Raw genomic sequence first — 15620 nt, 5'->3', positions numbered from 1 at the left:
TGTTTCTATTATGTTTCTGTATGTCTGTGTGTGTGTAATTTATGGGTCAGAAGTCACCTAGCAGACTCTTTCCACTCCAGCTCGTCCCCGTCCTGCTGCAGCGTGTCCATCTCAGTGAAGAGGGTGGGGTTGGGCATGTCATCATCCTCTCCCAGGATATAGCGGAGACGCTCCGCTGCAGGGGACACTGGGACAAACACACACACGTCAGACATCATCACTGCTTGACAGACTCATATTTACTCTGGAGAATTTTGGACTTTCATGGCTCTGAAATATAAACATGCTTAATCTCTTCCCTGTGAACCCACTTATTAAGCAGGGAGTTTCAAGCAATGGTGCAACAACAGATGGTGATGATTACATTTCCTAATATATAAAAGGTCAAGCTGAATATTTGAATTTTCTACTGGGTTGTTATAATTCCTCACAGACAGGGATGAAGGGGTGGTAAACTGAAAAATGAAGCTGATCAATTGGATCAGCAAGTTTTAAAAAACGTGTCTTACCCTCCACTTCAATGGCAGTGATCTGATCTTGAGCTTGACAGCATTTCTATCAATCCTACAGGAACATCTGTGACCAGAGGGCTTGATCTCTACCACGAGGTGTCAATGCTCGGGCTAACTCAGTAACCTGACAAACAGTGCCTTCAGAAAGTATTCAAATACCATTTACTTATTCCACATTTTGTTGTGTTACAGCCTGAATTAAAAATGGATTACATTGATTTTTTTTCCCCTCGCCCATCTACACACATTACCCCATAATGGAATGTTAGCACATTTATTGAAGATGAAATACAGAAATATCTCATTTACGTAAGTGTTAGAACCGTTTCGATGTTAGCAACTTATTTGGGTTGATTTATGAAAGATATAGAAATCTGTTGAGAATGCTTATTATTGTAGGGGAATGTATGTAAACTGTTCATTATGTTAAATACAGTATTATATTAGAAGGATTTTATGGATGCTATTGTGACACCAGGTGGACACCTATGGTTGACCTGCAAGAATAGAGAATGAGGGGTTATGGGTAAAATGGTGTCAGTAACTCATTAGGACAGGTGATGGCGCTTGATGGAAGACACCTGGTCGAGCTATAGTTTTCTACTTATGTAGTTGCTAAGGTTCCAGATGATAAAATGCCACATCGATGGAAACCCATAAGGAACGAAACCTGTATTTAGGTGTTTAAAGAAGTGGCCATTTAGAATAATGAACCCTAGCCACGACATGTCAATACATTTGGCAGCAATTATAGCTGTGAGTCTTTCTGGGTAAGTCTCTATGAGCTTTGCACAACTGGATTGTACAATATTTGCACATTATTCTTTAAAAATTATTCAAGATCTGTGAAGTTGGTTGTTGATCATTGCTTGGCAGGCATTTTCAAGTCTTGCCATAGATTTTCAAGCCGATTTATGTCAAAACTGTAACTAGGCCACATAAGAATAGGGCTGTTGCATTGACAGTATTACCATCACTCCGGGAGTCATGACTGCAGTGAAATTCCACGCGAGTTAAGGTAATCTCTTATGCACTCAGGACATGCATTGATAGTACCCTAACCACCATCGGGTTGTTAATGACCTGGTACTCAGTGCACTATTGTCCCCGTAACCACTCTGACATCAAAGCAAAAGTATCATGCTTTAAAAACTCTCCTCACTGTGATGATCAATTTGAAGAAAGTTCGAAAGCAGGTTGAAACTCAGTGAAAAACATGGTCGTTGCGGATGTTGTTTCAAAGTCTAACACAACAAAACGAAATGGACAGCGCATTCTAAGATGATGATTAATTAAATACACCTCGTGCATAGCCAATTGGAGCTTATGCATATGCATATGCATAGACTTGTGAGCCCAAGCACGAAAGAAAAACATGAATTCAAATTATTATTGTGATGCTGTTACACAATACATAACCTACAACATATTACGCATAGCAGAAAAGCACACAACAAAACTGCTTTAAGATGTCTTTGCTACAAACTTGGTCTATCCTTTACTCCAAAAGTAAACACATTTGAGTATTCGCCTTGAGTGTGGACTGTATTATTATTCACATTGGATGGATTGGTTACCTTACGTTACACTCCAACATTTCTGTCCAAGAGTCTGGGAGAGAACAGCCAGCCCTAGGGGATACTGTTAGTTCATTGATTGTGTAGGGCGGTTTACAATTAGAAATTATAGTGAATTTGATTTTGAATAGCCTACTAGGGAAATTAGTATATTTTCATAATTAATGGGCAGACACCTTTAGCCACAGAATATCTCACCACCGTGCGTTTCCATCTCCTCCTCTCTCTCATTTACAGTATTCCTTCGTTCTCCTTTATTCCTTCCACGAGCACGCAGTCAATAGTTTAGTGAAATATTTTCATTGCGAAAACATGCTATCAATGTTCCCGAACAGATTTCACTTGGTTTCCCAAATTAAGCACTGGGGTAGCTACAGGAACAGGGTTGGAGAGCCAATGGCATACAGAGTTTGGGCGGAATATCACCTCTCGCACAGCCATAGCATGCTCATGTGTGAAGTGAAATAAGTGTTGTTATATTTATCAGCTGCTCACATTAAGCACAGCTCCGCTATAAAACCGAAGTAGTCTATCTGGCATCATAGAAAAACGGACCGGCGGGAAAGAGCGTGGCCTCCATTTGATGTTGGAGTGCATTCAGATGACATATTAGCAAAAACAAGATTCAATTCAGAATAGCCTGATGGGTGAAAATATGATCACTTGATGAGAAAACATCTGTGCAGCCTGAGGCAAGGAACAAAGCACAAGGTTTTTTTTCTGACTTTCTCAAATTATCAATAGCCCATAGTAGCATCATTCAGACCATATATGTTTTGTTTTTCACAACTAACGTTGCCAAATAACTCTAAATATATAGTGCATTTGGAAACGATCTACACACAATACCCCATAATAACAAAGCAAAAAAAAAGGTTTATAGGCACTTTTGCAACTGTATAAAAAACGGAAATGTCACATTTACATAAGTATTCAGACCCTTTATGCAGTACTTTCTTGACGCATGTTTGGCAGTGATTACAGCCTCGAGTCTTCTTGGGTATGAAGCTACAAGCTTGGCAAACCTGTATTTTGAGAGTTTCTCCCATTTTTCTCTGCAAATCCCCTCAAGCTCTGTAAGGTTGAAAAGGGAGCTTTGCTGGACAGCTATTTTCAGGTCTCTCCAGAGATGTTCGATCGGATTCAAGTCCAGGCTCTGGCTGGGTCACTCAAGGACATTCAGAGACGTGTCCCGATTCCACTCCTGCGTTGTCTTGACTGTGGGCTTAAGGTTGTTGTCCTGTTGGAAGGTGAACCTTCACACCAGTCTGAGGTTTTGAGAGCTCTGGAGCAGGTTTTCATCAAGGATCTCTCTGTACTTTGCTCCGTTCATCTTTTCCTCAATCCTGACTAGTCTCCCAGTCCCTGCCGCTGAAAAACATAAAATCAAAATCAAATCAAATTTTATTGGTCACATACACATGCTTAGCAGATGTTATTGCGAGTGTAGCGAAATGCTTGTACTTCTAGTTCCGACAGTGCAGCAATATCTAAGTAATATCTAACAATTCCAAAGCAGATACCTTATACACATATCTAAGTAAAGGAATTGATTAAGAATATATAAATATATGGATGAGCAATGACAGAGCGGCATAGGCTAAGATGAAATAGATAGAATACGGTATAACTTCCTGCGCCGCTTCGCGTTTCTAGGAAACTATGCAGTATTTTGTTTTTCTATGTGTTATTTCTTACATTGTTACCCCAGGAAATCTTAAGTTTTCTTACATACAGTCGGGAGGAACTATTGGATATAAGAGCAACGTCAACTCACCAACATTAAGACCAGGAATACGACTTTCCCGAAGTGGATCCTCTGTTTGGTCCACCACCCAGGACAATGGATCGGATCCCAGCCGGCGACCCAAAACAAAGGCGACACAGAAGGGGCAGACGGAGCGGTCTTCTGGTCAGGCACCATAGACGGGCACATCGCGCACCGATCCCGAACATACTACTCGCCAATGTCCAGTCTCTTGACAACAAGGTAGACGAAATTCAAGCAAGGGTTGCCTTCCAGAGAGACATCAGAGATTGTAACGTTCTTTGTTTCACGTAAACATGGCTCACTCGTGATATGTTATCAGAGTCGGTACAGCCACCTGGTTTCTTCACGCATCGCGCCGACAGAAACAAACATCTCTCTGGTAAGAAGAAGGGCGGGGGTGTATGCCTTATGATTAACAAGACGTGGTGTGATCATAACAACATAGAGGAACTCAAGTCCTTTTGTTCACCTGACCTAGAATTCCTTCCAATCAAATGCCGACCGCATTATCTACCAAGAGAATTCTCTTCGATCATAATCACAGTCGTGTATACCCCCCCCCCCCCAAGCCGACACATCGACAGCCCTGAAAGAAGTTCATTTGACTCCATGTAAGAGTTTAAGAGGTTCTTAGTCACCTCACTGACCAAGGTCCTTCTCCCCTGATTGCTCAGTTTGGCTGAGCGACCAGCTCTAGGAAGAGTCTTGGTGGTTCCAAACTTCTTCCATTAAAGAAAGAGGGAGGCCACTGTGTTCTTGGGGACCTTCAATGCTGCAAACATTTTTTGGTACCCTTCCCCAGATCTGTGCCTGTACACAATCCTGTCTCTGAGCTCTACGGACATTTCCTTCGACCTCATGGCTTGGTTTTTGCTCTGACATGTACTGTTAACTGTGGAACCTTATAGACAGATGTGGGCCTTTCCAAATCATGCCAAATCAATTGAATTTCCAATCCAGTTGTAGAAGCATCTCAAGGATGATCAATGGAAACAGGCTGCAGATGAACTCAATTTCGAGTCTCATGACAAAAGGTCTGAATACTTATGTAAATACGGTATTTCTGTTTTTTTGTTTTTTTTTATACATTTGCAAACATTTCTAAAAACCTGTTTTCACTTTGTCATTATGGGGTATTGTGTGTTGATTGATGAGGAACATTTTATTCTTCTTCCTATAAAATCATATAATATAAAATAATGGCATTGGACTTATAAGCATATACAGTGGCTTGCGAAAGTATTCACCCCCTTGGCATTTTTCCTATTTTGTTGCATTACAATATTACAATCTGGAATTCAAATATTTTTTTTGCGTGTTTGTATCATTTGATTTACACAACATGCCTACCACTTTGAAGATACAAAACATTTTTTGGGGTGAAACAAACAAGAAATAAGACAAAAAAAATGAAAACTTGATTGCATAACTATTCACCCCCCCAAAGTCAATACTTTGTAGAGCCACCTTTTGCAGCAATTACAGCTGCAAGTCTCTTAGGGTATGTCTCTATAAGCTTGTCACATCTAGCCACTGGGATTTTTGCCCATTCTTCAAGGCAAAACTGCTCCACCTCCTTCAAGTCGGATGGGTTCCGCTGGTGTACAGCAATCTTTACATTATACCACAGATTCTCAATTGGATTGAGGTCTGGGCTTTGACAAGGCCATTCCAAGACATTTAAATGTTTCCCCTTAAACCATTCAAGTGTTGCTTTAGCAGTATGCTTAGGGTCATTGACCTGCTGGAAGGTGAACCTTCGTCCCAGTCTCAAATCTTTTGAAGAATGAAACAGGTTTCCCTCAAGAATTTCCCTGTATTTAGCGCCATCCATCATTCCTTCAATTCTGACCAGTTTCCCAGTCCCTGCTGATGAAAAACATCCCCACAGCATGATGCTGCCACAACCATGCTTCACTGTGGGAATGATGTTCTCGGGGTGATGAGAGGTGTTGGGTTTGCACCAGACATAATGTTTTCCTTGATGGCCAATAAGCTCAATTTTAGTCTCATCTAACCAGAGTACCTTCTTCCATATGTTTGGGGTGTCTCCCACATGCCTTTTGGCGAACACCAAATGTGCTTGCTTATTTTTTTCATTAAGCAATGACTTTTTTCTGGCCACTCTTCCGTAAAGCCAAACTCTGTGGAGTTTACGGCTTAAAGTGGTCCTATGGACAGATACTCAAATCTCAGCTGTGGAGCTTTGCAGCTCCTTCACGGTTATCTTTGGTTTATTTGTTGCTTCTCTGGTTAATGCCCTCCTTGTTTGGTCCATGAGTTTTGGTGGGGGGCCCTCTCTTGGCAGGTTTGTTTTGGTGCCAGATTCTTTCCATTTTTTATTAATGTATTTAATGGTGCTCGTGGGATTTTCAAAGTTTCGGATATTTTTTATAACCCAACCCTGATCTGTACTTCTCCACAACTTTGTCCCTGACCTCTTTGGAGAGATCCTTGGTCTTCATGGTGTCACTTGCTTGGTGGTGCCTCTTGCTTAGTAGTGTTGCAGACTCTGGGGCCTTTCAGAACAGATGTAATAAATTAATTTATTGGACTTTTTAAATGTAGATATTCCAAAGGCGCACATTAGCAGCTTGTCTGCATGGAGGCCTTGAGATGCTAAACTTGTTTATGTTAACTAACGATCAATTACCGTGAGACTGGCAGACTTTTGCATGACAGCTGACAAAATTTCATGACCCCCTACAACCCTACTCAGGAACATTCAATGTTGTCTTGGTAAGCAACTCCAGTGTATATTTGGCTTTCTGTTTTAGGTTGAAAGGTGAATTTGTCTCAGTCTTTGTTGGAAATATGACTGAACCAGATTTTCCTCTAGGATTTAACTTGTACTTAGCTCTATTCCCTTCCTTTTTATCCCCAAAAAACTCCCTAGTCCTTGCCGATGACAAACATACCCACAACATGATGCAGCCACCAGCATGCTTGAAAATATTAAGAGTGGTACTCAGTGATGTGTTGTAACACTTTGTATTCAGGAATTAAAGTTAATTTCTTTGCCACATTTTTTGCATTTTACTTTAATGCATTATTGCAAACAGGATGCATGTTTTGGAATATTTTTTATTCTGCACAGGCTTCTTTTTTTTCATTCTGTCATTTAGGTTAGAACGCGCTGCAAATCCTGCCTCTCCCATCTCCTCATTGGTTATATCCACGTGGGCAATTGAAAGATGAACTGAAGTCGGTTATGGTAATACACCTTATTATGAAAGTTAGTTGCCAATTGCCATATAAAGTCCAAAGCAGAAGAAGACTGGAAGGAGGAGAGATGACTAGAAATGATTTGGTTGACTATTTTATGTGTGGATTAATTATCAGAGTAGAGGACCTTGTACATTTCAGGTAAAAGAACAACTCAATGTGTATTTCCAGGTCAAATTAGCTAGCAACAGCAAGCTAGATAAATTGCCATAAATGTTTCATGCTTTTCGACCTGTCCCCAATAAATATAATTGGTTCAGAATTTGTTTTGATATTTTAACCTGTGTGTTGTGATCACGTTTGGTATGGGTGGACAAAATCAATTTGCGCACAATACCACACACACACACACGCACATCCAGTTTGGGCATGGTGTAACTTCAATGTTGATGATCTATCCTCAGTTTTCTCCTAGCACAGCCACCAAACTCTGTAACTGTTTTAAAATCACCATTGGCCTCATGGTGAAATCCATGATCAGTTTCCTTCCTCTCTTGCAAATGAGTTAGGAGGGATGTCTGTATCTTTGTAGTGATTGGGTGTATTGATACGCCATCCAAAGTGTAATTAATAACTTCACCATGTTGAAAGGGATATTTAGTGTCTGCTCCTTTTTATTTTACCTATTCACATTTATTGCTTCCGGGGCCCGCCGGTGTAACTGCTAAACTGCATGCTGACTGTACTGCATGATTGTAGCTGGTTTACTAATGTGTTAGTTCTAGTAGCTATGTTGACTATGATGTTAGCTAATATGGTGACAACATAGGCTTTGTGTAGCGGTTAACGATTATGATATGAAGTTTTGGCTTGGAAAGGTTTTTTTTACCTGGTCACTGACAGCTGAGGTGTTGTGCAATGAAGTCCACAAGGGAAGGGAAAAGGAGAGAGGAGGAGAGCATGTAGATATCAGAAGGAATTATATAAGAATGAAAGGGATCATGTTGTATGTATGTGGCTGCTGTGAAAGTGAACTGTGTTTGCGTGTGATCAGGGGTGTATTCATTCCACCGATTCTGTTGAAACACGTTTCTTAAACGGATGCAAACTGAATGGAACGGGGATAAACATATCTGAATTTGTCCAAATGAAAATCTCATATGAACAGGTTAGACTAATGATTAGACCGTAGATCAGCAAGATGCAGGCAAGATTGTGCAATGCGGTATTGAATCTGTCACCTTGATTACTCAAATTTCACTCGACTTGTAAACTTTCATTCATATGCTAGATTGTAGCAACCTCTTGATGGGTATCGGGAAAATTCAAGAATCATGTAGTAGCCTAAACCTATTGATGTTACATTGAGCTGGGTGAATGGAATATGAATGACAGTCCAATATGCTGTAATAGAAATAAGACCATGCTCATGAATTATTATTTTTTATCTTAAATGGCACCAACCGCCACTGATATATACATATAACTAGGGATAGAGTGACTCGGTAGCAGGATAAATGAAGAACATTAGCAGCAACTTATGTGTTGAGTCATAAAAGTTAGTGAAAAAGGGTCAATGCAGATAGTCCGGGTAGCTATTTGGTTAACTATTTAACAAACCATTTAGCTGTCTTATGGATTGGGGGTAGAAGCTGTTCAGTGTCCTGTTGGTCCCAGATTTGGTGCCTCGGCAACACTTGCCATGTGGTAGCAGAGAGAACAGTCTATGACTTGGGTGGCTGGAGTCTTAGACAATTTTTAGGGCCTTCTTCTGACACCGCCTGGTATAGAGGTCCTGGATGTGTGCTCTGTTCTCTATCCACTTTCATTGGACAAGGTTGAGAAGTTAGAGGGCTCATTTAACAAAGTGGTTAGGTACGATTAATAGGCAGAACAAAGTAGGCTACTGACATTTGGTACAACAAAGTCAACTTAATTTCATATGTTACTTTGAAGAACCCTAACCAACTGTAAGCAACTCTAAGCAACTTGTAGACACAAACAGTTTACAAACACAGTGTCTGGCTGCTTTGTGTGGTGTATGGGGGTCTCTACCTTCTTGCCCTTTGTGCTGTTGTCTGTGCCCAATAATGTTGGTACCCTGTTTTGTGCTGCTATCATGTTGTGCTGCTGCCATGTTGTGTTGCTACCATGTTGTTGTCATGTTGTATTGCTACCATGCTGTGTTGTCATGTGTTGCTGCCATGCTATGTTGTTGTCTTAGGTCTCGCTTTATGTAGTGTTGTGTTTTCTCTCTTGTCGTGATGTGTGTTTTGTCCTATATTTTAATTTAATTACATTTTAATCCCAACCCCCATCCCTGCAGGAGGCCTTTTGCCTTTTGGTAGGCCATCATTGTAAATAAGAATTTGTTCTTAACTAACTTAAATAAAGGTTAAATAAAAATAAAAAAACATAGAAATAATATAAAATAGTAGTTTAATTCACACAAGAGAGATTGGTTTACATCAAAATTATTTGTATTTTTACTTTTCTTTATTTAAGGTTTCTAAGCTTTCATTGAGGGGTGGCAGGTAGCGTAGTGGTTACAACGTTGGGCCAGTAACCAAAACGTTGCTTGATCAAATCCCTGAGCTGATAAGGTAAAAATCTGTTTTTCTGTCCCTGAACCCACTGTTTCAAGGCCATCATTGTAAATAAGAATTTGTTCTTAACTGACTTGCCTAGTTAAATAAAATGTAATCTCCTAACACTTTATTGTCCTGACGGTCTTTGTATTTACTCTCTCAAATATTCAAACTTACTGTTCCTATTATTATTGTATGTATAATAGCCCTCTGCTAAGATTGCAGCTGTGTAGGTGCCCTCTTAAATCAGCTAACAAGTTGACTGAAAATAACAACTGTGTATTCAAGCTTGTGCTGCAGTGAACTCAATTACACCACATTGAGCAATGTGTACATCCTCACATAGTGAAAACATCCTCAATTCCATTCAACTAGCTGTGTGTTCTGGGTAAGGGATTCAATTCCAACTCCACCTGATTTATTTTATATTTTAGTCTCTCTATTTTGGTTACTTTAAGAGTCACAGATCCACTCCCCCAAACAAGACAACATTTGCAGTTTTCTCAAGGGAGATAACAGCTGGCTAGCGTTGTTATGATGCACTCAGCGTCACTGAAGTGTGATGTGACTCATTTGTGGAGTGAATGCAATGGTATCAAACAAATGGAAACCATGTGTTTGATGTGATCATGACATGCCTGTGATGTAATGTGTGATTAGACATACAGACATTTCCATGTAAAAGTACCCAAGAGCACCAACGTGAAGTTCATAGGAGCATGTCAAAGTGGGTGTCAAATGAAAATACTAATAGTCTATATTTTTGAGAAATTAAGGCATACATAACTCTTTCAACTATTTTCCATCCTAAAAATGAGAAATTAACAAAGGCTTTGATTTCTGGTCAAACAGATGGAAAGGGGGTCTTACATTTTCTGCCTTCTGTAAGTTTAACAAACATTTCTGTGTGCCTTAAAATTCCATTACCAGAAACCCACATATCTTTATGACATTTTCTGATTTCTGTCCTTCATGAGAAAGAAGGATAATGAAAGTTCACAGAAGTACCAAGTAAAGGTAGACGTATCAATTAGTTAGTGTTTTTACTGATTTAAATTGTGTTTATGAACTATTAAGTGATTAAAACAATTTGGTAAAAGAATTTCCCCAAAAAATTGGTAATGGAATTTTTGCAATTGAATTGGCTACAATGGAAAATCATAGTAGTCACAAACCACAGTTGGGTTCACAAGTTTGGACAGCACAGTACAGTACCATACAGTGCAGTACAGGACAGTACAATAGAATACAATAAAGAAAAGTAGAGTATAGTACAGTACAGCATAGCACAGCACAGAAGAGTACAGTACAGTAAAGTTGGTTCAGTACTAGGGGTTTAACCGTTAACCAAACCGAAAGTTCAGTACGTATTGTGGTTTTGGGGGGTTACTGTTCGGTTTCGATCCAGTGGGAAAATGAAATGCTAACAGTTACTGTAGTTCATTTTTGTTTTGGCAAAAGAAGTAAAACTATCCAGGAATAGATCATGAGCCATATGATGTAGGGCCCTATAAAATTGTTTGTATTTTTTGCGTTATTCAGTTTTCTCCATTTTGGTTTTTGATGTTTCAGATTTTCCCTGTTTTTCAGTTTTTTTTTCAGGTTTTCAGTCTCAAAATCACACTTTTTTTTAGGTCTAGGAAGAATCTCAAATGTAGATTTATGGGTGTCGTTTTAATTTAGGTGCTACCAGCAAGAGCCTTGCTTGGTTAGTGATGTTTCTGAAGCATACATGTGATTTGCAGAGTTTGCTGAACAAATCACCACTGGATTGATGTAAATAATCATGATACCATTCAGCCAGGTATGCACAGACTACTTTGTAGTTAACATATAATTTAGGTTTTTGGGAAAGCCTTTCATCTACCAGAAGGCATGGTCATGAGCATCATTGCTAACAGATACATTAAAGGGCATTTTGGAAAGTATTGAGACCCCTTGAATTTTTCCACATTTTCTTATGTTACAGTCTTATTCTAAAATGGATTTCCCTCATCAATCTACACACAATAATAATAATAATAATAATAAAAACCCATAATGACAAAACAAAAACAGGATTTTAGAAATGAAATATTACATTTACACAAGTATTAAGACCCTTTACTCGGTACTTTATGAAGCACCTTTGGCAGCGATTACAGCCTCGTGTTTTCTTGGGTATGAAGCTACAAGCTTGGCAAACCTGTATTTGGGGACTTTCTCCCATTCCTCTCTGCAGATCCTCTCAAGCTTTGTCAATTTGGATGGGGAGCATTGTTGTACAGCTATTTTCAGTTCTCTCCAGAGATGTTTGATAGTGTTCAAGTCCGAGCTCTGGCTGGGCCAATCAAGGACATTCAGAGACTTGTCCCAAAGCCACTGTTATGTACTTGAGTGAAGACCCAAAAGCGGTTTTAACAGAAAACAGAGTTCTTTAATGAAAAACAGGAATGGCATAAATCCTCTTCCAACGTAGTCAATGGAACAAAAAGAACGTTAGAATAATGCAGGATGCACCTGCCAGGCAGACTCCGACAGGATAGGACAAGGTGGAAGCAAACGGAACGACAGCTTGCTTCTGGCATCAAAAACACAAACAAGAATCAGACACTGAAAGTAGCAGGAACAGAGAGAGAAATAGAGACCTAATCAGAGGGGGAAGAGAGAACAGGAGGGAAGGAGTGAATGAGCTAGTTAGGGGGGATGTAGAACAGCTGAAGAATGAGAGACAGAGAAGGTAACCTAAAAATACCAGCAGAGAGAGACAGAGTGAAGAGAAAGGACAGGAACAGACATAACAAGACATGACAGTACCCCCCCCCACTCACCGAGCGCCTCCTGGCGCACTCGAGGAGGAAACCTGGCGGCAACGGAGGAAATCATCGATCAGCGAACGGACCAGTACGTCCCGAGAGGGAACCCAACTCCTCTCCTCAGGACCGTACCCCTCCCAATCCACTAGGTACTGATGACCACGGCCCCGAGGGCGCATGTCCAAAATCTTACGAACCCTGTAGATGGGTGCGCCCTCGACAAGGATGGGGGGGGGGGAGGGACGAGTGGGGCGCGAAGAACGGGCTTAACACAGGAGACATGGAAGACCGGGTGAACGCGACGAAGATAGCGCGGGAGAAGAAGTCGCACTGCGACAGGATTAATGACCTGAGAAATACGGAACGGACCAATGAACCGCGGGGCCAACTTGCGAGAAGCTGTCTTAAGGGGAAGGTTCTGAGTGGAGAGCCATACTCTCTGACCGCAACAATATCTAGGACTCTTGGTCCTACGCTTATTAGCGGCCCTCACAGTCTGCGCCCTGTTACGGCAAAGTGCCGACCTGACCCCCTTCCAGGTGCGCTCGCAACGCTGGACAAAAGCCTGAGCGGAGGGGACGCAGGACTCGGCGAGCTGAGATGAGAACAGCGGAGGCTGGTACCCGAGGCTACTCTGAAAAGGGGATAGACCGGTAGCAGACGAGGGAAGCGAGTTGTGGGCGTACTCTGCCCAGGGGAGCTGTTCTGACCAAGACGCAGGGTTACGAAAAGAAAGACTGCGTAAAATGCGACCAACAGTCTGATTGGCCCGTTCGGCTTGACCGTTAGACTGGGGATGAAAGCCGGACGAGAGACTGACGGAAGCCCCAATCAAACGGCAAAACTCCCTCCAAAATTGAGACGTGAACTGCGGGCCTCTGTCGGAAACGACGTCAGACGGAAGGCCATGAATTCGGAAAACATTCTCGATAATGATCTGAGCCGTCTCCTTAGCAGAAGGGAGCTTATCGAGAGGAATGAAATGAGCCGCCTTAGAGAATCTATCGACAACCGTAAGAATAACTGTCTTCCCCGCTGATGAAGGCAGTCCGGTGATAAAATCTAAAGCGATGTGAGACCACGGTCGAGAGGGAATGGGAAGCGGTCTGAGACGGCCGGCAGGAGGAGAGTTCCCAGATTTAGTCTGCGCGCAGACCGAACAAGCGGCGACAAATCGACGCGCGTCACGTTCCCGAGTGGGCCACCAGAAACGCTGGCGAATGGAAGCGAGCGTACCCCGAACGCCGGGGTGGCCGGCTAACTTGGCAGAGTGGGCCCACTGAAGAACGGCCGGACGAGTAGGAACGGGAACGAACAGAAGGTTCCTAGGACAAGCTCGCGGCGACGGAGTGTGAGCGAGTGCTTGCTTTACCTGCCTCTCAATTCCCCAGACAGTCAACCCGACAACACGCCCGTCAGGGAGAATCCCCTCGGGGTCGGTGGAGACCTCAGAAGAACTGAAGAGACGAGATAAAGCATCAGGCTTGGTGTTTTTGAGCCCGGACGATAAGAAATAACAAACTCGAAACGAGCGAAAAACAGAGCCCAACGAGCCTGACGCGCATTAAGTCGTTTGGCTGAACGGATGTACTCAAGGTTCCTATGGTCAGTCCAAACGACAAAAGGAACGGTCGCCCCCTCCAACCACTGTCGCCATTCGCCTAGGGCTAAGCGGATGGCGAGCAGTTCGCGATTACCAACATCATAGTTACGTTCTGACGGCGATAAGCGATGAGAGAAAAACGCGCAAGGATGGACCTTGCCGTCAGAGAGAGAGCGCTGAGAAAGAATGGCTCCCACGCCCACCTCTGACGCGTCAACCTCAACAACAAACTGTCTAGAGATGTCAGGTGTAACAAGAATAGGAGCGGATGTAAAACGATTCTTAAGAAGATCAAAAGCTCCCTGGGCGGAAACGGACCACTTAAAGCACGTCTTAACAGAAGTAAGGGCTGTGAGGGGAGCTGCCACCTGACCGAAATTACGGATGAAACGACGATAGAAATTAGCGAAGCCCAGAAAGCGCTGCAGCTCGACGCGTGACTTAGGAACGGGCCAATCAATGACAGCCTGGACCTTAGCGGGGTCCATCTTAATGCCCTCAGCGGAAATAACGGAACCGAGAAAAGGGACAGAGGCGGCATGAAAAATGCACTTCTCAGCCTTCACATAAAGACAGTTCTCCAAAAGGCGCTGGAGGACGCGTCGCACGTGCTGAACATGAATCGGGAGAGACGGTGAAAAAAATCAGGATATCGTCCATGTAAACGAAAACAAAAATGTTCAGCATGTCTCTCAGGACGTCGTTAACTAGTGCATGAAAGACAGCTGGAGCGTTAACGAGGCCGAAAGGAAGAACCCGGTATTCAAAGTGCCCTAACGGAGTGTTAAACGCCGTCTTCCACTCGTCCCCCTCCCTGATGCGCACGAGATGGTAGGCGTTACGAAGGTCCAATTTGGTGAAAAACCTGGCTCCCTGCAGGATCTCGAAGGCTGAAGACATAAGAGGAAGCGGATAACGATTCTTAACTGTTATGTCATTCAGCCCTTGATAATCCACGCATGGGCGCAGGGACCCGTCCTTCTTCTGAACAAAAAAACCCCCGCTCCGGCGGGGAGAGGAGGAGGAGACTATGGTACCGGCGTTGAGCGAAACCGACAAATAATCCTCGAGAGCCTTACGTTCGGGAGCCGACAGAGAGTATAATCTACCCCGGGGGAGTAGTTCCCGGAAGGAGATCAATACTACAGTCATACGACCGGTGTGGAGGGAGAGAAGTGGCCTTGGAACGACTGAACACCGTGCGCAGATCGTGATACTCCTCCGGCACCCCTGTCAAATCGCCAGGCTCCTCCTGTGAAGTAGAGACAGAGGAAACAGGAGGGATAGCAGACATTAAACAGGTCACATGACAAGAAACATTCCAGGATAGGATAGTATTACTAGACCAATTAATAGAAGGGTTATGGCGCACTAGCCAGGGATGACCCAAAACAACAGGTGTAAAAGGTGAACGAAAAATTAAAAAAGAAATGGTTTCGCTATGATTACCAGAGACAGTGAGGGTTAAAGGCAGCGTCTCACGCTGAATCTTGGGGAGAGAACTACCATCTAAAGCGAACAAGGCCGTGGGCTCCCCTAACTGTCTGAGAGGAATGTCATGTTCCCGAGCCCAGGTCTCGTCCATAAAACAGCCCTCCGCCCCAGAGTC

General features: G+C 42.6%; 1 protein-coding gene across 2 annotated transcripts in view; it reads right to left on the bottom strand.

Annotated features, from left to right (window-relative positions):
• The window catches only part of LOC135543830 (electrogenic sodium bicarbonate cotransporter 4-like), a 58168-nt gene that overhangs the window by 28212 nt on the left and 14336 nt on the right, over positions 1 to 15620 (bottom strand). For both annotated transcript variants that reach the window (XM_064971159.1, XM_064971166.1), the window contains one exon: positions 58 to 187. In XM_064971159.1, the coding sequence (XP_064827231.1) occupies positions 58 to 187 (130 nt within the window). The remainder of the gene's footprint in view (positions 1 to 57; positions 188 to 15620) is intronic.

The sequence above is a fragment of the Oncorhynchus masou genome, chromosome 1 (assembly GCF_036934945.1).
Source record: "Oncorhynchus masou masou isolate Uvic2021 chromosome 1, UVic_Omas_1.1, whole genome shotgun sequence".
In the NCBI taxonomy this organism is placed as follows: Eukaryota; Metazoa; Chordata; class Actinopteri; order Salmoniformes; family Salmonidae; genus Oncorhynchus; species Oncorhynchus masou.
The sequence above is the reverse complement of the archived record's forward strand: the minus strand, read 5'-3'. Positions and strand labels throughout refer to the sequence as shown.